At 41.4% G+C, this 25678-nt stretch overlaps 1 protein-coding gene across 1 annotated transcript in view; it reads left to right on the top strand.

Annotated features, from left to right (window-relative positions):
• GTPBP1 (GTP-binding protein 1) overlaps positions 1-25678 on the top strand; it is a 463031-nt gene that overhangs the window by 237700 nt on the left and 199653 nt on the right. Inside the window, exons 6-7 of the mRNA XM_080276296.1 lie at positions 2500-2663; positions 19763-20001. Coding sequence (XP_080132422.1) covers positions 2500-2663; positions 19763-20001 — 403 coding nt within the window. The remainder of the gene's footprint in view (positions 1-2499; positions 2664-19762; positions 20002-25678) is intronic.

Genomic DNA, 25678 nt, shown 5'->3' with positions numbered 1-25678 from the left:
ATCAGATATTCATTCTTAGATCTTTAGTGGAAAAGATTTTAGAGAAGGGAAAGAAGTTGTATGCGGCCTTCATGGATTTGGAGAAAGCATATGACAGGGTGGAGAGACAAGGATTGTGGAAAGTATTAAGAATATAATGGAGTAGATGGGAAGTTGTTGAATGCTGGGAAGAGTATGTATGATGGTGCTAAGGCTGCAGTGAATGTGAATGATGAACTGAGTGAGTTTTTCTATTTGAAAGTTGGGTTGAAACAGGGATGTGTCATGTCTCCATGGTTGTTCAATCTGTACATGGATGGGGTAATAAAATAGATACAAGGTAGGGCAGTGGATGTTGGAGTGGCCCTAGTGAGAGAGGGTGGTGTTTGGAAATTCCCTGTACTGTTGTTTGCAGATGATACTGTGTTGTTAAGTGAAGACGAAGGGGAGCTACAAGGCTTGGTGGATGAGTTTGGGAGAGTATGTAAGAAATGGAATCTAAAGGTGAATGTAGGGAAGAGTAAAGTGATGGTCTTTGAGAAAGGGGAAGTCAGTGAATGTACCGTGAGTTTGGATGGTGAGGAAATGGAAAATGTGAGTACGTTTAAGTACTTGGGTAGTGTGATGAGTAAGGATGGAAGTTTGGAGGGTGAAGTGCTTGAAAGGGTACAACAAAGAAGAAAGGTTGCTGATTCCTTGAAAGCAGCGATATGAAACAGGGAAGTGACTATGGAAGTGAAAAAGTTACTACATGACAGTATTGTGATACCAACTCTAACGAATGGAAGTGAAGCTTGGGCGTTGTTGGAAGGACACAAGTCAAGGATGAGAGCAGTGGAAATGAGTTATTTAAGAGGAGCCTGTGGAATCACATGGAGAGACAGGCTGACAAATGAGGATATAATGGAGTGTTGTGGTGTGGTTGTGGATGTGATAGGAAGTGTTAGGAGGAACACACTGAGGTGGTTTGGCTATGTGGAGAGCATGGAGGATGAGAGACTGACAAGGAGAGTGTATGTGAGTGAAGTGGAGGGGGGGGAGAGGGAGGGGGAGGCCGAGGATGAGATGGAAGGATGGTGTAGAGTGGTATATGAGAGAGGGGGGTGTGAGTTGGGAGCAGGGCAGTGAAATGGCAAGGGACAGGGTGACGTGGAGGTGATTTGTTTGTGGCCACCCTGTATGGGATTGAGGCATCTGGCAATAGGTAGATAGATAGATAATCCTGGTAAAAAAAAAAAAAAAAACTTATTACATTTCTCATCACCATCATAAGTAAAATATATTCTTTGCATATGAATGTTGTTCTTTGATTTTTTTTCAAAACTATTTGTAATACTTCTACTTTTCTAATAGCTTTTATAACCAATATCCTTTTCTTTTGAAATGATAATATTTTTTTGTCACAGTAAATTATGGTTCTTGTCATGTTACTCAACCATTATAACAAAAGAACTTTTTTTTTTTTTTTTTTTTTTTTTTTTTAAGAATGCAATTCTTTGCCTCAATGATAAAATAAAAATGACACTTCTAAATGACTTACCAACATGAAATAATAATATTTCCTGAAAAAGAATAACATTATTCTTTACTGGAAAAGATCATTGATCTTCCGGCTCCTGAGTTGTACAGTGCTCTCAAGCCTCTTTATGTTGAAGCATGTTTTGCTGTGTAGCAGGCAGCCCAAGGATAACAGCCAAACAGGTCAAAACATGGTTGTGTTCATTTCCCTCATTCAAATAACTATGTGAAAAATAAGATTTTATTGGGCTATTCATAATTATGTATAGCGGAAACATTATTTTATTGAAATTTAAGGTAAACTTTGAAAAATCCCACTTTTGCCCAGGTTTTTTGGGTATTTTGTGGAAAAAAAAAAAAAAAAACGAAAAAAGCCAGGTGGGTTGGGCTTTAAAAAAAAAAGTTTTTTTTTTTTTTTTTTTTTTTTGCCAACCCTGCTTCTTGTAGTGGCAGCAGTATAATGGGGTGGGGTTGGGGGTTCACTCTCTCATCTTCCTCCTTATCCAACCAGTGGAGGATGGTGTCCTGTCAGAGAAAATCAACTCAGTGTGTAGTCCAATAAGTTCATGTTACAAATGATCCTGGTGCTGCAACTACTACTTTTCTTCATTGCTGTGCAAATACTGTATACATAAGTATTGTTTATTAAGTCCCCCAACATGCTTGCATGTGTTGTTCTGGATCATCTAATGGTGGCTTGCAAATCTGAATTTCCCCCCTTTTTTTTTTTTTTTTTTTTTTTTTTTTTTTTTTTTTTTTTTATAATTAAGATTAATTTCATTCGCTTATATTATAGATGTGGGATAAAGTGTTACATAATTACTTTCAACTAATTGATTCCATAAAAAAAACTTTGGGATGGAAAGAGGACCACCTGATGGAAGGGGACAGAGTAATGTGGAGATATTATGTTTTTGGCCACCCTCTTCTGGATTAAGGCATCTGGCAGTAGATAGATTGATAGATATAGTTTCCTACACTTATCATATTTTTCCCAAACAGGCAAAGTTGTGAACAAACCAGATCATGGACACCTAGACTGGGTAAAAATCTGTGAGGCATCCAGCAAGGTGGTAACTTTCATTGATCTGGCTGGCCATGAGCGTTACCTCAAGACCACGGTGTTTGGCATGACTGGACATCTGCCGGACTTTACTATGTTGATGGTAATTATGTTAGGACCTGTTTAACTCCTTTAGAATGATTATGTATTTCCAAAGCGGGGTGCCAAACCGTTAATCCATTAATCGTTAGTTAACAAAGTTAACTTTTTCATTAACGATTGAACTTTTAAGTTAACTGTGAAAATCATCATCGGACTAATTAACTTTCATTCCATTTAACTTCCATTAACTCAAGTCCGGTAGCCCAAAAATGTGAGATAACCAGTTACATGTCTGTTCTATTTATTTTACCTTAGCCAAGCCACAGCCTCAGATATATTCGAATTTTGTGTGTTGTATGAAACTAAGTTTTGCATTTGTGTGTGTATTGTGGAATTGTTGTATCGGATTGCAAAGACTCTTTGCCTCTTTGGTCTCTGCTAACTACCAGTAACATCCATGGCTTCACAGTTCATCTGCTACATTGCTGTACATACATTTTATTGTATTTCCATCTTTTGTGTGTGTTTAGCATATTATATTCTGTTACGTATAACTACAGAGGTAGCACACGACATTTCATAAACTTTTAAAAGCTTCTGTTATTTTCAATACAGACACTTGTGTGATTCTGATTTTTATACATCATCATGGCATGATGGCATTTTGAGAACTTGAATCTGTTGACGTTGATGAAGTTCTTGAGGTTGAAACTGTCAGTGCCACTGGACCTTAGGAGAAGCAGGCTTGTTTTAGGGCAAGACACATATTTTTTTTTGTTTTTTTTATAATACACATTAACGTTAACAGTTATCAATAACTTCCGTTACATTTTTAACAAATTAACTGATTGACGGTTATCGAGGTTAACTTTTCGGTTAACAGATTAACGGTTAACGAAGTTAACTATTTGATTAACGGTGCCCACTTCTTTGTATTTTATAGTTTATTCCTCCCATCTCCAAGCATTTTTTTTTTTTTTTTTTTTTTTTTTTTTTTTTTTAAAGAAAAACCTCTAGCATTAAAGGAATTAATAAAGGGTATATGTAACTCCCCCAATTTGAAAAATTTATCCTGAAGTGAATATAATCATCTTGACCTATCAACAAGAAGCTGAATAAGTTATCTGACTGAAGTAGGTTACCGTATTGTTGACTTGAGCATACTGTGCTCTTGTTCTGAGGGTGTTGAATGAAATATATAGTAAAATGTATCATATTTAGAATATGAACTTTGCTTCTGCTGATATTAATGAAGAGTGTTTTCAAGGTACACCCATTCCCCAATATCCGGCAGTGTTCTGTACCAGTGGGAGTGTTCAGTCAGTGAGTATTTCGGATATGGAAGCAGTTTTCCCCATAAGATACTGAAGAAAAGCCAGAGATGCTTTCCAGACCCAAATCCAAACTCTCTTATACATTAATCAAAAGACTGACTCAGAAACACCATAGGTAATGTTATTATCCTTAAAAACAACACTATTGGTAAAGAATGGCACATCAAACATCATGTGCAGGAGGGTAGGGTGGTGGGATGTGCAGCAACACTGGATCAGGGCAACTGTCTGACTGTGACAACCAGGTAGGCAACTGGGGTGGGGGAGGGTGGGGGGGATGAGGAGGGAGACAAGCAGGGGTGGGGGAGGGAGAGAGTGTGGGGGGACATGGAAGGAGACAAGCCAAACTGCTCTGCTACCCCCCCCCTCAGTGTCACTACACACACACACACACACACACTAGCGAACAGCCACAGTGAACGGACGTCTCTTGACTGCTCCCAGGCCCAGCCAACGCTGCAAACCTTAAGTAGTTTCAGGAATTATGTTTGTCCTGTCTCCTATGGTCTTGTATTAAGTTTAAAATACTGTAAGTTAATATAGACTACCAAATATGTCAAGATTTATTGGCAAGAATATACATGAATGTTTGTAGTATTTTCAGTAACAGCTGTTTTGGTACTGTAACCAACCTCAAACATGGCCGAAAATGTAAACATTGAGGGACTCGAATTTCCAGGATTTGATAGAAATACTAATGTCATAGATCTAATTAAAACATTGATTATGAGGATTAGTGAACTTGAAAAGAAAGTGGAGAATCTAGTGTTAACCCTTTAACCGCGGGCTTGATTTGCTTTTTCTTGCGGCACCCGCGGGCATATTCGCGCTCCGACAGACTCTCTAAAAATATTTGCCAAAAATCAGTTATTAGTCCTAGAATATTAAAATCACATTTGCTTATGGCACTTACCTTCAGCTTTCTCCTGGGGTGTTTGTTGAGCCTTCGTCGAGTATCATAGGACTTGTGGAGACCTCTGAAGTTGGGTAACGAAGTCTCCACTTTACACTTCCCGACAACCCGTAATATGATTACCACAGCCTGATATTATCACTAGAAACACTATTCTATGATTCTCAAATAGTTTGGAATCCATATTAAAAAAAAAAAAAAAAAAAAAAAATGTGAAAGCAATGAAAATAACGAGGGCCTATGACCTTCCCATTTGCGCAAGTTCACCGCTGGTGTTGTCATTTATTATTCATAAAAACACTCACAGTTTATATTTCTGTTACTATATAACACTTATATATATCTACAGTCTTTATCCATAAGTTTCCTTTAGTAATAGTAGTTTATTGTCACTGTAGGCATTCAATTTCTTTCAGTAAAATACGTAGCATTCACTTTCTCGTCCTGTATACAGTAATCACTCTAATATCCGGACGCCCAATAACCGAACATCCCCACTAACCGAACCTTATCGTCCTGGGATCAAACATTCCCAAAATGGTCTGAAAATCCAAAAAAATTGGGGAAAAAATCGATTTTTTGCCGTCCGTAATTTGAACTTGCCGCGCGCGCCGCGTGAGAGCATTGTTTTGGTTCGTCATTCCTCCGACGTCCGATAGAGCGCCGCTGCATCCTTCCCACTTCCCGCCTGTCTCTCACCGCGACAAGACTTACGCTGTTCGCCATGGCTGCCCACGTGCTCGCTTTTGTGGTGGTGCCGTACTTGCTGCAAGGCCTCCTGCTGCTCTCTGCCCTACTCTTAGTGTGTGTGATGATGGCCCCGCCTCCTGAGAAAAGGAAGAGAGTGGTGTTGACTCTGGAGAAGAAACGGGAGATATTGGAGAAGGTTGATGCGGGTTGGTCTTCCTCTCGCATTCTCCGCGAGTTCAATCTGGCCCGGTCGACTTTGTTCGATATCAAGCGTTCCCGAGACAAGCTCATGCAGTACACGGCTGACTTCTCGTCAAGAAGCAAACGCAACGTGGAGAGGAAGGTTATGTTTACCCCCAAGTATGCAGAGATCGACCGCCCCACGTTGATTTGGTATCGACAGCAACGTGCAGCTGGTGTGATGGTACGTGGAACGGAGCTGAAGGCTGCTGCTGAGAAGTTTGCAAGGCTTCACGACGCCCTTGACTTCAAGGCATCCGAGGGTTGGCTCTTCGCGTTCAAGTTACGACATGGCCTTACTAACCGTAAAGCACATGGCGAAGCATTGGACGCTAACGAGGATGGAGTGGACGAGTTTCGGCACAAGGTGAAAGGCTTGATCGACAGGGAGGGCCTCACTCTCGGTCAAGTCTATAACGCTGACGAAACTGGCCTATTCTATCACTCGGTGCCAACGAACACTCTGGCCGATGAGACGGAGAAGCGTGTACCTGGCCGCAAGCTTTCTAAGGAACGGATATCTGCTTTGTGTTGTGCCAATGCTAACGGCATGCACCGGCTTAAGCCCGTTATTGTTGGCCATGCAAAGCAGCCTCGGTGCCTTCGTGGGGTGATGGATGTCCTTCCTGTCGTATGGTACCATTCTTTGAAAGCATGGTTCACAGCTGTGATTTTCAAAGACTGGTTTCACCATCACTTCGTCAAGGAGGTCATACATTACCAGACGAAGACACTGGGAATTCCTCGCGACCAGGTAAAGGCTTTCCTTCTCCTCGACAATGCACCTGCCCACCCGTGCGACAAGGACTTGGTTGCTGAGAATGGCCGTATTAGGTGCATGTTTCTGCCACCTAATACAACTGCTCTCATTCAACCAATGGACCAAGGAGTGATCGTGGCAACAAAGCGCCTGTACCGTCGGAAGTTCCTGGACGAGGTGATGGTTGTTCTCGAGGACGAGGACGAGCGCAGGGAAGGACGTGACACTCGAGGCAAGCGGACTTTGGAAAACCTTTGCCGCTACAACATCAAGTCTGCGCTGTACAACTGGGCTAGTGCATGGAAGGAAGTCCCTGTGAAAACTCTTGAAAATGGTTGGTCTCGTCTGCTTCTCGGAACAGATGTGGAGTACGATTTCCTAGGGTTTGACGTGGATGTCTTCCATGCACGGCTACGTACGCACGGCGACGATGTTGATGTGGACGATGTTCGTGAGTGGTTGGACGACGACGAGGGCGATCCTGGGTATCAGACGTTGTCTGATATCGACAGAGAAATTACCAATATGCCAGGAATCGAACCCGAGACTCTCAGGTGAGAGCCAGGCAGCATACCACTACACCACGACCAGGTAAAAGTTAACTCACGTTGTCACAATCTTGTAACCAACGTCCCTCCGCCCCCACTGTGGGCATGAAGAGGATGAGTTAACCCCCTGGCACTCGGGCAAGTAGATGCTTTTAATCTATCCCAAACACTTACGGCAAGTCAGAATGAAGAGAGAACCTGTATTTTTTACACAGGAAAAATCATCAGAGAAATTACCAATATGCCGGGAATCGAACCCGAGACTCTCAGGTGAGAGCCAGGCAGCATACCACTACACCACGACCAGGTAAAAGTTAACTCACGTTGTCACAATCTTGTAACCAACATCCCTCCGCCCCCACTGTGGGCATGAAGAGGATGAGTTAACCCCCTCATCCTGTGTGTGGATGAAAGGATACGAAGATGTGTAATGGATGCAAGAGCTTATAGATATTGGGGGAGTGGACTTTCTGACCACTACTTGGTGGTGGCCAGAATTAGGATTCAAGTAAGATGGAGGAATAGAAGAAGGGAAAGACGAGAGGAAGGAGAAGTTGCAAGGAGAGTGAAAAGGTTACAAGAGGATGAGAAAAAGGCAGAGTATAAGAGAGAAGTGGAGGAACGATTGGGCAAATATGAATTGGAGCAGATGGGAGACATGGAAGGTGTGTGTAGGATATTTACAGAAGAAATATGTGCAGCATGTGATGTGTGTGTGGAAGGAAGAGAAGACAGAGGGGGGTGCAAGGAGCAGCGTGGTGGACTGAAGAGGTGAGACAGGCTGTGGCACAAAAGAAGAAAGCATACAATGAATGGATGAGAAATAGGGGCATGGAAGAAGTTGAGAGGCGGAAGAGAGAGTTATATGTAGAAAGAAAGAGGTGAATAGGTTAGTAAGAGAGAGAGTAAGAAGAGAGTGGATGAGGAATTTGAAAGGAATTTGAGTGTAAAGTGGAGGGACTGTAAGAAAATGTTCTGGAAAGAGGTGAAAAGAGTAAGACAGGTGGAAGTGAAGTTAGCAGGGGAGTGAAAGATAAAAATGGTAGATTACTAGTGGAGAAGGGAGAAAAAGTGAGCAGATGGAGAGAACACTTTAAGGAATTATTGAACATAGAGGATGGAAGTAATGCGAGTATAAGTGGCTGGGGAATGGCTGGGAGAAGGAGGGAGGTGAGAAGACAGGAAGAAATCAATAGGATAGAAGTTGTGGAAGCAATGAAGAAAGTTAAATTGGGGAAAGCACCAGGAATTGATGGAGTGTGTGGTGAAATGCTGAAGCATGGGGGAGAGATAGTAGTAGAATGGATGTGGAAGATGTGCAGATTGGCCTGAGAGGAAGGTAGAGTCCCGGAGGATTGGAAGTCAGGCATAATTATTCCCTTGTACAAAGGAAAAGGAGAAAAAGAAGTGTGTGGTAATCATAAGGGCATTTGTCTTCTTAGTATAATAGGAAAAGTGTATGGTAGAATACTTGTTGACAGAGTTAGAGAAAGAACAGAGAAATTAGTTGGAGAAGAACAGGGAGGCTTTAGGAAGGGAAGAGGTTGTGTAGATCAGATATTCATTCTTAGATCTTTAGTGGAAAAGTTTCTAGAGAAGGGAAAGAAGTTGTATGCGGCTTTCATGGATTTGGAGAAAGCATATGACAGGGTGGATAGACAAGGATTGTGGAAAGTGTTAAGAATATATGGAGTAGATGGGAAGTTGTTGAATGCTGTGAATAGTATGTACGATGGTGCAAAGGCTGCAGTGCGTGTGGATGGTGATCTAAGTGAATTTTTCTCTTTGAAAGTTGGGTTGAAACAGGGATGTGTCATGTCTCCATGGTTGTCCAATCTGTACATGGATGGGGTAATAAAAGAGGTATGTACAAGGTAGGGTAGTGGATGTTGGAGTGGCCCTGGTGAGAGAGGATAGTGTTTGGAAACTCCCTGTACTGTTGTTTGCAGATAATACTGTGTTGTTGAGTGAAGACGAAGGGGAGCTGCAAGGCTTGGTGGATGAGTTTGGGAGAGTGTGTAAGAAACGGAATCTGGAGGTGAATGTAGGGAAGAGTAAAGTGATTGTCTGTGAGAGATGTGAAGTCAGTGAATGTACAGCGAGGTTGGATGGTGAGGAATTGGAAAATGTGAGTACGTTTAAGTACTTGGGTAGTGTGATGAGTAAGGATGGAGGTTTAGAGGGTGAAGTGCTTGAAAGGGTACAGCAGGGAAGAAAGGTTGCTGGTTCTTTGAAAGCAGTGATAAGAAACAGGGAAGTGAGCATGGAAGTGAAAAAGTTACTACATGACAGTATTGTGATACCAACTCTAATGTATGGAAGTGAAGCTTGGACATTGTTGGAAGGGCACAAGTCAAGAGTGGGAGCAGTGGAAATGAGTTATTTAAGAGGAGCCTGTGGAGTCACATGGAGAGACAGGCTGACGAATGAGGATATTAAGGAGCAGTGTGGTGTGGATGTGGATGTGATAGGAAGCATTATGAGGAACACACTGAGGTGGGTTGGCCATGTGGAGAGGATGGAGGGTGAAAGACTGACGAAGAGAGTGTATTTGAGTGAGGTGGAGCGGGGAAGAGGGAGGGGGAGGCCGAGGATGAGATGGAGGGATGGGGTGGAGAGGTATATGAGAGAGGGGGGTGTGAGTTGGGAGCAGGGCAGTGAAATGGCAGGGGACAGGGCGACTTGGAGGCGATTTGTTTGTGGCCACCCCAAACGGGATTGAGGCGTCTGGCAATAGATAGATAGAAAGATTTTTTTTTTTTTTTTTTTTTTTTTTTTTTTTTCTCTAATGTACATTTTCTTCTGCTTTTGTCTCAGATGTGGGTTACAAATGGTATGCATAACTTTAACTCCTGGCTCATATGCGTTGGTCAACATCCATTATTTTCCATGTGCACTCCAAAGTACTGTAACCCATTACACCAACCACTGAACCTGTACCAGCTCCTCTGCTCCATTCCTACATCACCACCACTCTGTAACTCCATGATGTGCGCCTTGTCACACTGCTGTTCCTTAAATGTATCTTTTTTCACACCTATTGTCACAAAATGCACATGCAGCACTGTAATCAGAGCCACCTTGAGTGTCAAGCTTAAGCTTGATAAAATTACACTTCAGATCGATACATTCATAATCCTTCATTTTTCTCTGCTATTCATCATTCACCAACAAACCGACTGTACGTTCCACGTGTGAGAACTCATAGATGATGTTTTACACGTTCATACCTTCTCACTTGTACACTTCGTTTTTTCACAGTGTCATACTTTCCTTAAGCATCTTCATGACCTGTGCTCTTATTCTTCATACTGTATTACCATGGAAGCCTGTGTAGTTTTACTGGTCCCTGGGCAGTTGAATCCAGGTCTATGGCTTGAGGGTAAATGGATTTCTGGTTCACACCAACCCCACTCAGTTTGTTGCCTCATTACATAATAGTTTGATGGTATAGATCAGTTGAGAAAAATCTCAACAATTAAAGGACCAAAAGTGCAATATAGCAGTGATGCTTTTTACTGATGAGATTGTATAGTAGGGCAGGGTAGGGCTGGCCGCACAGGGTCCTCCCGGTCGCCATCAGGCAACTGTGCTGGCAGCGACTTGCAAATTCCTTTCATGCTTGTTAGCAGAGGAGTGCAGGTGCGGCCTTATTCTTCATTACTATCCGTGGTCTCAGCACCAATCTAAATTCAGTTCATTTTTTTCCTACACTCCATATCCTCTCTGGCCCTGTTCCGCACAGAACCACAAATCTCTCCCTCTGCCAAGATATCCCCATTTTGTTTTCCTTGTTACCATCTCCTCACAAACTTCCATAACAAGGGCAGCACATGTTATATCAAATCTGAATATGCAGTTGACACTGTTTTAAACTTCACCTCAACTAATTTTGATTACTCAATGTATAAACTATCTTAATATTACCAAATATATCTGTGTAGTCTGTTGCTCCCCCCATGCTTCCTCAGAACGCGGTGTATTTGACTCCATATCCACACCGTTGCGTAAATTTAACCTTGCCCTTAGTACTGAAATTACCATTTTGGGTGATTTTAACATACATAATGTTGAATGGTTATTGCATTCTGCCAGGACTGACGATGCTGGTCTAGAGTGCGAGCTGTTTGCAGAATCATTTAATCTCATGCAGTTGGTAAAGCATCCAACCAGAATACCAGATAATCCTGACCATTATGCCCATCTCTTGGATCTGTTCCTGACAAATAATCCTGATCAGTACAGGGTAGAAGTATTGTCACCACTTGGATCCTCTGACCACAATCTCATCAAAGCCTCATTAGTTAGCCCCGCCAAACCTCCCTGCTCTGAACCTGTCAGGGTGACCCAATGGCATTTTGATAGGCAAACTGGGATGGATTTAGAAATTATCTTGCCAGCATTCCATGGCAGTCTTTCTTCTCTAGTGATGTCATTTCTACCCAGTCCCACATTAATGACTTAATACAAGCTGGTATGGATTTATTCATACCAAGTCAACAGTTAACCTGAAGATCAAACGCTCCAAAATGGTTTGATAGCAACTGTGCCAGAGCATTGGCCCGAGTCATTAACATGTAACTCTTACTTAAAATCAGAAACATCCAAATTACTCAGTCAATTTAAAATTACTAGAGGCCCTGTTTTAAAATTACTGTACTAGAGACCCTGCAAAAGCTGGAATAAATTTTACGAAAGCAAACTTTCATCAAAATCAAGCATCAAAACTACTTAACAACCCAAAGGACAATAGAATATTTTGGTCAACTCTCAATTCTTTCAATAATAACTTTAACAAGTCATCATCCATTCCCCCACTAAAGTCATCAGATGGCAACATTACAAATGACCCGTGTGGGAAAGCGAATATCTGTGCCATTACATTTGTCAGAACTTCTACCATAGAGGAAGTCTGCCAGATCATCACAGTACTGGAACTTTTAGACTCACCCAAAATTGTTCCACTTAAAATACAGACAAGATATTTACAATCCATGGTGGTGGATGGGGACGCCCATCATCCACTCATGCAGTTTAGAGATGCCACATTATTTTTACACTGAGTGACAGGCCAAATGGTTTCCTGTATCCAGGAAGCCATTTAAAATGCTGGGTGGTAACCATATAACCGGGGTTTTTGGCAGGGTTAAGTGTCCCCCAGATTCCCCTCTCCAAAATCACTTAATCATGGCAGTTGTTTCAGAGGGCCTTGGAGGGCCCAATACCTGCCCAGGGCCCCAACTGAATGGGCAGATTCGCATGGCCATGTGGAATGTGAGAAGTGTGAATGAGGAGAGCAAGAGGGTGGAAGTGGTGAATGTGTTCAAGAGTGCAAGATATGCTGTGATGACATTGTGTGAAACAAAGGTGACAGGGTGTGAAGTGGAGGAGTGGAAGGGTGTGAAATGTGTAAGATTGGTCATGAATCAGTCAACAAGATGCAAGGAAGGAGTTGCTTTGTTGATGAATGAGGTGTGGCTGAGTGGAATGAGAGACTACAAATGTGTCAGCTGTAGGTGTATGTATGCCAAGTTCAAGTTTGAGAAGGTGAAAGTGGCGGTGATTGTAGCATATGCACCGTGTGAGAACAGGAGTGAAAGAGAGAAAGACAGGTTTTGGGATGAGCTGGATGAAGTAGTGGGAGAAATGCCCAGGAGCTATAAAGTGATCTTAATGGGTGATATGAATGGAATAGTAGGAACTGGTCCTGGGGATAACATAATGAGTTGTATTGGAGTACCAGGAGAAAATAGCAATGGGAAGCGACTGAAGGATATGTGTCAGGAGAGGAGGTTGTGCATTTGTAACTTGTATTTCAAACACAAAGATGCACATAAATATACATGGTATGGTATAGAGGGAATGAGGATCGTGTAGAAAGAAGTTTGATTAAGTGCTCGTAGAGAGATTGATGCTGGGAATGGTTGCTGATACGAGGGCTGTGAGAGGACAGTGTGAAGGTCTGTCATATCATATGATTGTGGTATGCAAGATCAAGCTGACAGGAGTGAGGTGGATCAGGAGAGACAGGAGTAGTCAGAGAGAAAGACTGAAAGTTGAGAAGCTGAGGATCGAAGAAATGGCAAATGATTACAGGACCAAAGTAGAGGAGGAGTTAGAATCAATGAACTGGAATGAAATGGATCTGGACAGCCTGTGGAATGCATATAGGGATTGCTTAGTTAGGAATGTTGATGTGGTGTGTGGTGTGGCAAGAGAACAACAAAGAAGAAATGTATGGCATGGTGACACGATGAGGTTAAGAGAGCAGTGGAGGAAAAGAGGAAGAAGTGGCTAAAGTGTTACAGGACAGGGGTTCAGTTGAAATAAGAACTGAATATATAGAGAGCAAGAAGCACATAAAGAAACTAGTGAAGAGGAAAAAGGAGGAGGTAAATGATGATCTAGGAAGAAAAATCCATGCAAACTACTCTGGAAGTAGGATGTTATTCTGGAAAGAGGTGCGGAAATGCAGAAGTGAAAGTGGAAAGAAATGTAATGGTGTGAAGGATGTAGATGTTAGATTATTAACCCATGGGGATGAAGTAAGGACCAGATGGAAAGATTATTTTGAAAGCCTGATGAATGGGAATTGAGAGAGTAGAGTGACTGTAAACATGATTGATTTTGGGGGTGTGCAGAGAAGGAATGCAGTGACAGATGGGACACTTGCACAGGTGAAGTGTGCTGTGAAGTGGCTGAAAAATAGGAAAGCAGCTGGAGTTGATGAGATGTATGCAGAGATGCTTAAGTGTAGTGGAGAAGGTGGAATGAAGTGCTTGTTGGAGATGTATAAGAAGGCATGGATAAGTGAAACTGTGTCAGCAGAGTGGAAAAAGGCTGTGATTGTACCCCTGTACAAAAAGAAAGATGAGCAAAGTGAGTGGAAGCATTATTGTGGCATAAGTTTTTGAGTGTGGTAGGGAAGGTATATGGAAGAATTATTATAGAGAAAGTAAGAGAGATATCAGAAGTCCTAGTGAGTGATGAACAGGGTGGCATTAGGAGTGGCAGAGGTTGCGTGAATCAAATATTTGCAGTGAGAAAGATAGCAGAGAAGGCTTGTGAGAAGGACCATAAGGTGTTTATGGCATTCATGGATCTGGAAAAAGCATATGATAAAGTGGACAGAGAAGGTTTGTGGAAAGTTTTGCGCATGTACGGTGATTTGGATCAAATATTTGCAGTGAGAAAGATAGCAGAGAAGGCTTGTGAGAAGGACCATAAGTTGTTTATGGCTTTCATGGATCTGGAAAAAGCATATGATAAAGTGGACAGAGAAGGTTTGTGGAAAGTTTTGCGCATGTACGGTGAAGATGGTAAACTGCTAAGTGCCATCAAGATTTTTTATGATGTGTAAGGGTTAATGGGCATCTAAGAGAATGGCTTACAATTGGTGTGGGCTGCGACGAGGTTGTGTGATGTCCCCATGGTTGTTCAATATATATATATTGATGGGGTGATGAGGGAAGTAAAAACGTGGGTATTGGTGAGGGGGATGGTGTTGGTAATGAATGGTGATTTTTTTTTTTTTTTTTTTTTTTTTTTTTTTTTTTTTTAAATGCAAGAAAGGAGAAACTAAAGGCCGGAGCCTTCAAACTGTTCCTTCCAAGAAAAAACAAAAACAATATAAAAGAGAGCCAAATTCAAGATCCGTTCATTTCGAGATACCTGGACACACTTCGTTTGAAAGACTGGAGCTCATAGGAAGTAGGAAATACAGACAGAGGGAGACAGTTCCAGAGTTGGATGGAATATCTCATATTTGTTGTATGCTGATGATGCAGTCTATCTATCTATCTGTATACCTAGGCTGCTTCCCCCAAGGAAAGGGAGATAGCCAAGACAGGACGACACACTCCCAGTTTACCCATCCACTCAAACACATCATTCGCAGCTTAGCCCTAAAAGGAGAATGCACGCAGTACTACTTGCAAATACCGGACAAGAACTTGGTAGTTTAGCGCAGAGCTTCTCTGATGTCTGTGAGCGTTGTGGCATGAGAGTAAATGTAGAAAAGAGTAAAGTGATGGTTACTGAGAGAGAAGGTGACTTCCAGTGCGATGTTACAGTGACTGGAGAGAGACTGGAAATAGTGAGAGTTGAAATTCCTGGGTACAGTGATAGAAAAGTGAGGAAAATGTGCAAAAGAAGTGGAAAGTAGAGTGACACAAGGAAGAAAAGTATCTGGTGCAATGAAGGCCTTGATAAGAAACAGAGGCTTGAGTGTTGCAGCTGCATGAGGTTTACATGAAGGAGTGTTAGTGCCAACTTTAACAAATGGATGTGAGACTATGGTGTGGCATGAAAATGAAAATTCAAGAGTAAGAGCAGTGGAGATGAGACTGCTGAGGAGTGTATGTGGAGTACAGAGGGTGGATAGGATATGAAATAATGTGAGGTGGATAGGATGCAAAATAATGTGATTTGTGAAAGATGTGGAGTGAGGAAGTCTGTGGACACCAGAATCAAAGAGAGTGTACTGAGATGGTATGGTCATGTGGAGAGAATGGATAACGACAGAGTGGTGAAAAAGGTATATCTGAGCAAATTTGAAGGTGGAAGGAGGTGAGGTAGGCCAAGGAGAAGGTGGAGAGATATGATGGATGAGTGTGTGAGGGAGAGAGGTCTGGAAGTCGGTGAAGCTCGGGAACTGACAAGAGATTGAGCTGGCTGGATGAATGTTGTGAGAAGAAGTGCATGATCAGGGATTTGGCAGCCCTTTTTAACGTGGCAGCGTCCAGATTGACTCTATTGGATACGTTTGTGTGAGGCTACAGAACGTGGTGAATGTTTTGGGCGTATCCGATAGAGCCAGGATTCCAGGGACTTGAACGATGAGTCAGTGGATGCTTGGCCCATTGGATATGGCAAAATTTGGGCTGTCTGGACATTGCTACTCCTCACTCTGCCTTAGGGTGGAAAAGGAGGTCTGGATGATGATGATAATGATGATAATGACAATCTACAAACCAAGAAAGCTCCAGGCCCAGATGGAATTCCTCCAATTGTTTTGAAAAAGTGTTCCCCAGAGCTTTCGTCTGTTCTAGCTGCATTATTTAGACTATGCATATGTACTTCTTCATTCCCTGATTCATGGAAAGAAGCCAATATCCACCCAATTCCAAAGAAAGGAAGTCCTGACTCCTCTGATTACAGACCAATAGCTGTCACATCTTCTCTTGGTAAAGTATTTGAAATTTTATTTAATAAGCACATAGTCAAATATCTTGACTCCGACAACTTAATTAGTAATAGACAATATGGTTTTCACCACGAAAGATCCACCATTGCCATCCTTAGTCTCCTGACTTATACTGTCCATCAATCAATTGACCAGCATGGAGAAACTCATGCAGTAGCCCTTGATATTTCTGAAGCATTCGACAGAGTGTGGCACCATTCCTTGCTGTCCAAACTCTCTTGCTATGGACTAACATCTTTTGGTACTCTGCCTTCCTCATATCTCAGTGACAGAAAAATAAGAGTACAAATAGGTGATGTACAGTAGAACCTCTTTGGTCCGGACCCCTTTAATCCGGACTTCTGTTAATCTGGACAAAATTTAAAAATAATAAGCTCCAAAAATATGTTGAAAGTAATTCTAAAGTCATTTTCAGTATCGGCGCGGAAAGCGATCGTCATTCGTTTAGTCTCGGAGCACGCTAGGTCGCTACATGGGCACCTGTTTAAACACATTCTAGCATTCGTTCCATCAACTAGTTCACCAACCATTTATATTTTTTAGCTGTATTTCAAAAGTTAATCCTCCTTACCATGCCCCTTAACGCAAGTGTAGCTCCTGTAATGAATAAAGGTGTTAAAAGGAGGAGTTTGCTTACACAAAAATGGGTCAGAATATTCTGCAGTGTTATTTTTTGTACTTAAATGTGCTTTACTTGTACATCAAACATTAGCTTCTTGCCCATATGGGTGTTATCAATATGCCAAAGATGACAATGTATTTTTTGCCTACATAAGTTTTATTTTTATTCCAAATATTACAGTTAATTAATTAATTTATTTTTTTGCCTACATGGGCCTTAGTCACTTACTACAATTTAAAATGTAGGCTAGTTTCTTGTCATGGCCTTACTTGTAAATTATGCAATACAAAACTATCTTACATGATTAGTTTTGTTATTTTAGTACCGGTATCCTTTCATCTTTTGCAGTTACGTAGGGTTGACATATGCCACATATGTTAACAATTAACATACATACCATATGTAGATAGAGTTTGGTATGAACTGGAGATTACCCTGATAGTCCGGACAATCTGCTAATTCGGACAACCCTTCCCCCCATATAGTCCGAATGAGAGAGGTTCTACTGTATATTCCAATATCCACTCAGTTAACGCCGGCATGCCACAGGGATCAGTTCTGGTGCCAACACTGTTCCTGGTTCATATTAATGATCTCTTATCTGTCACCCACAATCCCATCCATTCATATGCAGATGGCTCAACTCTTTTCAGTTCATTCACACTCAAACACCCATTTACAAAGGCTGTTATCTCTAACTCTCAATTCTGTGCAGCCGTCTCTATAAATCAAGACTTATCTACGATCAATGAATGGGGAAAAAACAACTTTGACTCATTTAGTGCTAGTAAAACCAAATATATACAATTTACTAATGGGCAGATATTGCCAGATTCGTATATTACCTTCAATGCTACTAGTATTCCCATCTCCCAAAGTATTGAAATTCTTGGTGTCTCACTTAACAGTGGCCTCAACTGGACCTCTCATGTCAGATCACATGCTAAAACCGCCTCAAAGAAACTTGGATACAGAGTCCATAACTTCTTCACTGATGAGCAGTTAGCTATATTTTATAAGAGTCATGTGTGCTCTCAGTTTGAATATTGCTCACCCTTGTGGAATAGATGTGGAGAGGTTGCAGTAAAACAGCTTGACAAAATTCAGAACAAAGCCGTTGGAGTTATTAATAACCCTGCTATTATAAATAAACTACCTCCTCTACAAGTAAGAAGGAATGTTGCCTCCCTTGCATTATTTGACAAATTTTTTTATGTCAAATGCTCAGATGAAGTTGCATCCATGGGGGCACCTCTCCATGCCTTCCCACGTGCTACGCGGGCATCTGGTAGTGCTCGTGACTGGAATGCTACACAGCCATATTGCAGAACTGCCTATCAGAATTCTTTTATCCCTCAAACTGCATCTTTCTGAAACTCACTTGCCCAGAGTTGTATCCCCCCAAACTTCAACCTACAGCTGTTCAAGTCCAACTGTTACAGATAGTTTATGATTGGAGGATACCAGCAATTTGGTGTTTGGATTATTATTATTATTATTATTATTATTGTTATTTTTCATTTGTTTTTCCTTCCTCTGTTCTGTTATTTAAAAAAAAAAAAAATAATAAGTGGTACAGTAGATCCTTGATTTAACTGACCTCGATAGACCGGATGTTGAATTTAACGGAAACTGTGAAGGTGACTGGGCTTCCATCAGCTATATGGAATAATGTTCATTAAATGAGACACAATAGGTCGCAGTACGTACATTTCATATCCTTTTTTCTCACCAGTCTGGCCTGAAATTCCCCTCTCTCCATTGTGATTGCTGAGTTGTAATAACAGGCTATAGTATTACGGTATTAGTCATGAAGAAGTACTATGACAAAGATGTGAATTTAGCTACAGAAGGGCAGTTTTATGGGCCAAGTTAGTCTAAATTGGATATAGTTTTCTTTTGTTAGTACTGTACTAGAATATCATATTGTACTTATTAATTTTTGAACATGTGCTTGAAATCCCACCTCAGGGGGATATAATGGACTGTGGGTTTATTGGGTCAGGCTTCCCTCCAATTAGTCCATTTTAGTGAGGGTCTACGGTTTATCATTTGGTCCAGTGCCACAAAATTTTGTTTAGGTGACAGGCCCGGTAATAACTAGTTGTTCATCAACCTGTCTTCATGGTTGAACAGACCCATTAACCATCAGCAAGCGATTGCCCCTGCAGGACAGTCCCGCACAGTGGACCAACGTTCCCTTGCAGCTGCAGCACAGGGATTAGTTTGGTAGTTTTCTGGATGGTTGCCTCCCTTGTGTCTCTCCACCCAGTTTGGAGGGGCACCATAGCAGGCTCCACTTCACTCCATCACTGTATTTGGCTACTTGGGTACCACTCAGTGTTGTAAATGGTTTTGTGGGTTACAGTAAACCATTAGGCCTGTCACTCAGTGTAGAGCCACTTGAAGTAGAAAAAGTAGTAAAAGTGACAGGAAGAAAAGGGAGAAGCAGAAAGTAAGGATGGCAGACAGAGAGGGAAAATGAGAAAGGAATAGAAGAAGTAGGCAGCACTAGAGTGGCTGTATATTGACTGCGCACGTATGTTAATATAACAGATTATATTTTTATACCTGTACTACCAAAGGAGTGAGTAACACCACTGGATTCCTATGCTTACATATGCTAATAATTATTATTATTATTATTATTATTATTATTATTTTTTAATTATTATTATTTTTTTTTAAATACTGCATTTATTGTTAAACTGATTGTATCTTGTTACTGTGTCTGTATTATGCAACTTGGGTCAGCTAAGCCTGAATGTGAGTGTATTTACTGTATAAAGAATATTAACACAAATCTGGATATTTTAATTTTTGTTTGCATTTTTTGCACCTTTTCCAGGTTGGAGCAAATGCAGGTGTGGTGGGGATGACAAAAGAACACCTTGGCCTGGCATTGGCTTTGAATGTGCCAGTGTTTGTGATAGTAACCAAGATTGATATGTGTCCCCCAAATGTGCTACAAGACACATTAAGACTTCTGCACAAGATCCTCAAGAGTGCTGGTTGTAGGAAGGTCCCTCTACTGGTCAGAAATGCTGAAGATGTAGTGGTATCTGCAACCAATTTTGTGTCTGAGAGGTGAGGAGAGCTATTGAATGAGAGGATAGGGGAGAAAAGAGGAAGGAATTGGTGTATCTTCTTCACTGGGAGGGGGTCGTTCTTAACTTGAAATAATCATTTGAAAATAGCCAGAATAAAAGTCACAGTACTGAAGGGATTGGGGAGAGAAGGCTAGCTGAAACAAGAAGCAGTGCCAAGGCACAGCACACCCATCCCCGGCAATCATTTTAGTGCTGACCTATAAACGCAACAGGATATCTGGTCAAAGATGCCACATATCAAATTTGGAGTAAATCACATGAAAATTGACCATTTTATGCCCATTTGAAATTTTAGGCCGACCCACCTGACATTGACCCCCCTACCACTAACTAGGGGGTGACCACTGATGTAATGAGGCATGTTATAGGATGCAAATTTGAAAGATGTACCTTTAGGGTTCAGTTTCATGTCAGTATGACAAATTTGAAAAGAGTTATGACAAAAAAATGATTTTTACCCATCTCTGTTTTATGTACAGTAATCCCTCTAATATCCGAACGCCCAATATCCGAACATCCCCACTAACTGGACATAATCCTCCTGGGATCCAGTATTCCCAAAATGGGCCAAAAACTGCAAAAAATTCGAAAAAAAATCTGACTTTTTTCCCTCCCATAATTTGAAATTCCCGCCTGGCGCCAAACAGCTGTTACACCATGGTCCCTTCACCCCTTCCTTCCTCCCCCTCCCCCCTCCCCTGTCAGGTTGCCATTTGGTATTTTTCATTACCAAGTGTGGGCCAATTTGGTAATGAAAAATTCGTTTGGTAATGAATTAGAATAATGCATTACCAAATGGATTTTTCACATGTATGAGGATACACAGGATGGAGATGGTGGATTGTTTGCTCTCTCTGATTAATCTGCTACCCTACATAGTGTGAAAATAATCAACATGGTGTTAGTTATAAGGAGAGTGATTACATGTATTTCCACTTGTATATATAATTAGTGAAGAATATATGCTAGCTTTACGAATTTGGTAATGAAAAGTTATATTTGACAATGAAAGTTGAGGAGATTGGTAATGTGGCTGTTGCGATCTGGCAACTCTGTTACCCCACCAACATCAACAGTCACAGCTTAACTCCGATGGAGAGCAGATACTCATAACAGTGCAAGCCACAGGTGCTTGTTTTTGTGAATAAACAGTGAATAAACTGCAATACCTTGCCACTAGAACACACAGGAATTTACAGTGTTGTGCAGTGTTAAGAAATTAGAATTTAGAGTGCAGAGGATTAACTGTGGACTGCAAACTGGCGGTTCAAACCAGTCCAAGACCAAGGGACTTGTAAGTACCCAGAATGTTTAATATTGTATAAACTCACCTCTAAAACCTCATTTTATGGTTCTTTTGCATTTATTTCAGTCTTTTATGTCCCTTATTGGTGTGATTTGGGTCTTAAATAGGTGCAATGCATGTCCAGAGGGAGTTGTATAGGTGTTTTTCAGAGTTAGGGTCCATAAGTACTAGTCCATAAGCTGGGGCCCAATATCCGGACAGGACCACTATCCGGACCTGCCTATGGCTCTATTGATCCGGATATTGGAGGGGTTACTGTATTTATTTATTTATTTATTTTTATTTTTTTTTGGCCTACAGCCCGGGCATTGGCCCAATTTGGCCAAAAATTTAATCAGGTGATCAGAAGGTCATAGCCCATCATCCCTGTAATTTTAGTCAAAATTGCAACAGTAATTTTCTCATAAAAGTTGTTAACAAACAGACAGACAAACAAACAAACAGACAAACCGAGTGAAAACGATACTCGTACCCGAGCTCCTCCGGGGCAGGGACGGGTAGTAATTGAACTATCAAAAAGGAGTGGGATGTGAGGAAGGATAAGGTGTAGGGGAATGGGATATGATGGAAAGACTGGTATGCAAAAGAATGCTTGAAGTGAAAGTAGAATTTAGTGCTTCATTCATATTGGTATCAAGAGGGAAAAATTGTCCAGTAATTAGAATTGTATCAGTGTTAAGGATCATCGGGATATGTAAGACATGCGAGAGTTAGTGAGTTAGGAAAAAACATCTGTTAACTTATATTACATGTATTAACATGTATAACCCAACACCAGTCACCTTGACCGAAAAAAATTATATTACATCTACTTACAACTTTAACCATAACACCACCTTAGTCTAATCACTTTACTGTCTCACACGTTTCACATTGGCAGGTCACTTCCTAATCAGTCCACTAAAATTCCGGCACTGCTCGGCTGCCCACACTCTCCATGTAGAAGACATACAGGTAGCACGCTCCTTGTAGGCGACTTGTAGCTCAAACATTCCACATAGGCGACTTACACCAGATGTGTAGTTCCATGTTGATATCTGCCCCTCTCTGTCTATCCAGGCATGGAGTTCCTGGAATGCTCCTTGAGGTCTGCTTTCGTCTGGGTTCGTTTTGTCTCTCCCTCTCTGTCTATCCAGGCATGGAGTTCCTGGAGTGCTTTTGGAGGTCTGCTCTCCTCGAAGTTCATTTCTTCTCTCTCCTCTCCACCTATCCTGGCATGGAGTTCCTGGAGTGCTCCTGGAGGTCTGTTCTCCTCGATGTTTATTTAGTCTCTCCCCTCTCTGTCTATCCAGGCATGGAGTTCCTGGAGTGCTCTTGGAGGTCTGCTCTCCTCAAGGTTCATTTTGTCTCTGTCCCTCTCCATTTGGCTGTAACCCTGGCCTCACCTCGCATACTGCTGCTATTGGCTGAGATAAGGTAGTTTTTACAAACAAAGCTACTCCTCTATTGGCCCCAGCAGCTTTCCCTGAACAACCAAGAATGGTATTATAGTTTATAAAATAAACAAGTCATTATGGTCATTATGGTAGCCTGCATGTGACACTGCCCCCACATCAAGGACTCTCTTCAAAGAGAGGTAAAACAAAATCCTCACATGTGGCTTAAGAAATCTGACAAAAGATTCTCTTTCCCAGGAATAGCTTTAATAGTGAAAGTGAAATTTTGCAAAAATAATGCCCACCTTAACAATCTTACATTCTCAGGTCTCTTTCTCAAGAAGTACTGTAAAGCCAAATGGTCTGTACAAAGTACAGGTCTCCCTCGCTATCCGATTGGGTTACGTTCCTGAATAGGCAATTGTAAATCGAGCAATCATATACTGACCTTAAGGTTTAATGGGAAAAATAGGGATGCGTTCCTAGGCTCATATTTATTTGCCCTTAAGCTATACTGTACTACATATTTTATAAATAAATGTGGTAGGTGGGGGCGCTCACCATCCACTCACTGAATGTAGTTCTGCTTTCGGGTGCCTGTCCTGTCCCCTCCTCCATCCTTCTTTCCTTCCATCTTCTTCTGTCTTCCTTTCCTTCATTCTTTTCTCGTCCTTCTGCCTACGGGTGACTTTACACTCCCTCTTCTGTCTTTCATTCCTTCATTCTTTTCTCTTCCTTCTGCCTGTGGGTGACTCTACACTGAGTGACAAGCCAAATGGTTTCCTGTACTCCAGGAAACCATTTACTACACTGGGTGGTAACCATATAGCCAAATTTTGGCACCTGGTGGTTTAGTGGGTAATTATTGTGCTCCAATCGGATTGAGCCGGTGTAGGTTTATATCCAAGGGGTGGTTGGGTTGATTGCTCATGTAATGCCACTCAGGGATAAGTGAGGTTGGTCACTCTCATCTTAAATGACAGGACCAACTGCCTAGCCCCGGGCTCCTGTGCTCCTCATGGGGCAGTGTAGGATTGGATGATGTATGGATGGATGAAAAAGATGTTTTATGTGCTGTACTTACGTGTCACACAAACTCGTCCTGGCATCGTAAACACTCGTTCCTCACTCCCTCTTCATCCAAAACACTAAACAAACTACGGAAAGTTTGACAAAGGAGGCTATAAATAAAAGATGTTTTATGTGCTCTACTTTAATGTTAACAATCGCAAAGCAATGAAAAACACACATCCAATTTAGAATTTGAAACATTTTCATAAACACTGACTTATAAAACTTATGTGTCACACAAACTCGGCCCGGCACCGTAAACACTCACTCCTCACTCCCTCTTCACCCAAAACACTAAACAATCGACAGAAGGTTTGACAAGCTCGTTTCACCAGCCTTCTTAACATTGGCAGCATTCTTAATCGCTGTTGATACCGTAGACTGGGTCAGACCAAGGGTGTGAGCAATGGAGTTTACCCCTTCGCCTCCCTCATGACGCCTAATGATGTTGAACTTGGACTCCAAATTTAAGCTCTTCTTGGCTCTCTTAGGCTTGAGATCAGAGGCATTAGAGTTTGCAGGCCGCTTGGAAGACATCACAGAAATTGTACTTGAGGTTAGGCGAGAAATAATAGTGAAAATCACGTCGCTAATGCACAGGAATACAAAACTAGTGAATCAAACGGGAATGTGGGAAGGACTAGGCTGAGCCAGGGTTGCCAGATTTTTGTGACCAAAAATAGCGGTAACAGGCCTCAAAAGTAGTGAATTTCGGTATAAAGTAGCCCAACATAATTATGTGCAGTATATATACATATCTATCAATATATCTATTTACAGTATCTCTCTCTCTCTCTCTCTCTCTCTCATCATGAGTATATACATACAGACACAATTAATTTAACTGTGCACAACTTACCAGTTGAATGCTGCTCCATTAATGTTCCTGTAAAAGGTTGTTCGAAGTGATGTAAGCCTAAAGTTAAAACACAGAACTCCGTACTTACTGCATTAACTAAATTTACTTCTCTTTTCTTTAAATTATGTCATTTCTTTTACATTCGTGGAACTAAGCTGTTTTCTTCTTCACAAAACATAACTCATACTGTTGGACTTAGTCATTTTTTCAACTTAACGAAAGTATTTTAGGAACTAAAGGAAAGTGTTTTCTTGCACCTCATTATAATTACATATTTAAATAATTATTCAGTAAGTCTCCATGACCATGTCTTCACAGCTGAAGATTATCAAGGTCTGCTTCTGCATCCATGCGTCGTGGATGAAGAAAACACGACTGACTGGGGTGGTAATCTCACATGTTCAGTTCGAATTAAATAGCCAATCAGGTATTAATGCAAGAGTGCGAGAAATTTAAAAAGGGATGATATGATGAATTATAATTCATTATCTTTTTGTGTCTTCAAAAGGTAATTATATTAGGCTATATTGTAAATGATACATAATCACTAATCAACCTTTGACTTTCGTCTCATTAGTAGCCCAAGTTAGCCCAACTTACTTTTAAAGTAGCCCAAAAAGTCACAAGTAGCTAAATTCAAAAGTTAGTAGTGCAGAGCTTCCAAAAGTAGCCCAATTCATTACTTGTAGCCCAAGCTGGCTTTGATGGGTGGCCTCACCATCATCCTTGGCGCGGCGATCGCAATTCCAAACAAATGCCTATGGACTAGCGCTGAGGAATGCTGGACTGACCGCGCTCATGCGATCGTAAGTGTGAGCCAGAGCAAACGTATAGAGAACCAAGGGTACTGAAGAAGATCAATCGTATACGCGAAATATCGTATACAGAGTGCATCGGATAGCGAGGGATTACTGTATAAATCTCCATACAAATACTTCACAAATTTCTGTATTGCAAATACAATGGCTAGGCATTCCCTTTCAATAATTGAATAGTTTACCTCACAGGGCTTTAACATTCTACTCACATAAGCAACTGAGGC

This window comes from Coenobita brevimanus, chromosome 64 (genome assembly GCF_032717465.1).
Source record: "Coenobita brevimanus isolate Jiangsu-jjx chromosome 64, ASM3271746v2, whole genome shotgun sequence".
In the NCBI taxonomy this organism is placed as follows: Eukaryota; Metazoa; Arthropoda; class Malacostraca; order Decapoda; family Coenobitidae; genus Coenobita; species Coenobita brevimanus.
Note: the sequence above shows the minus strand (reverse complement) of the source record. Positions and strands in the feature narration are given on the sequence as shown.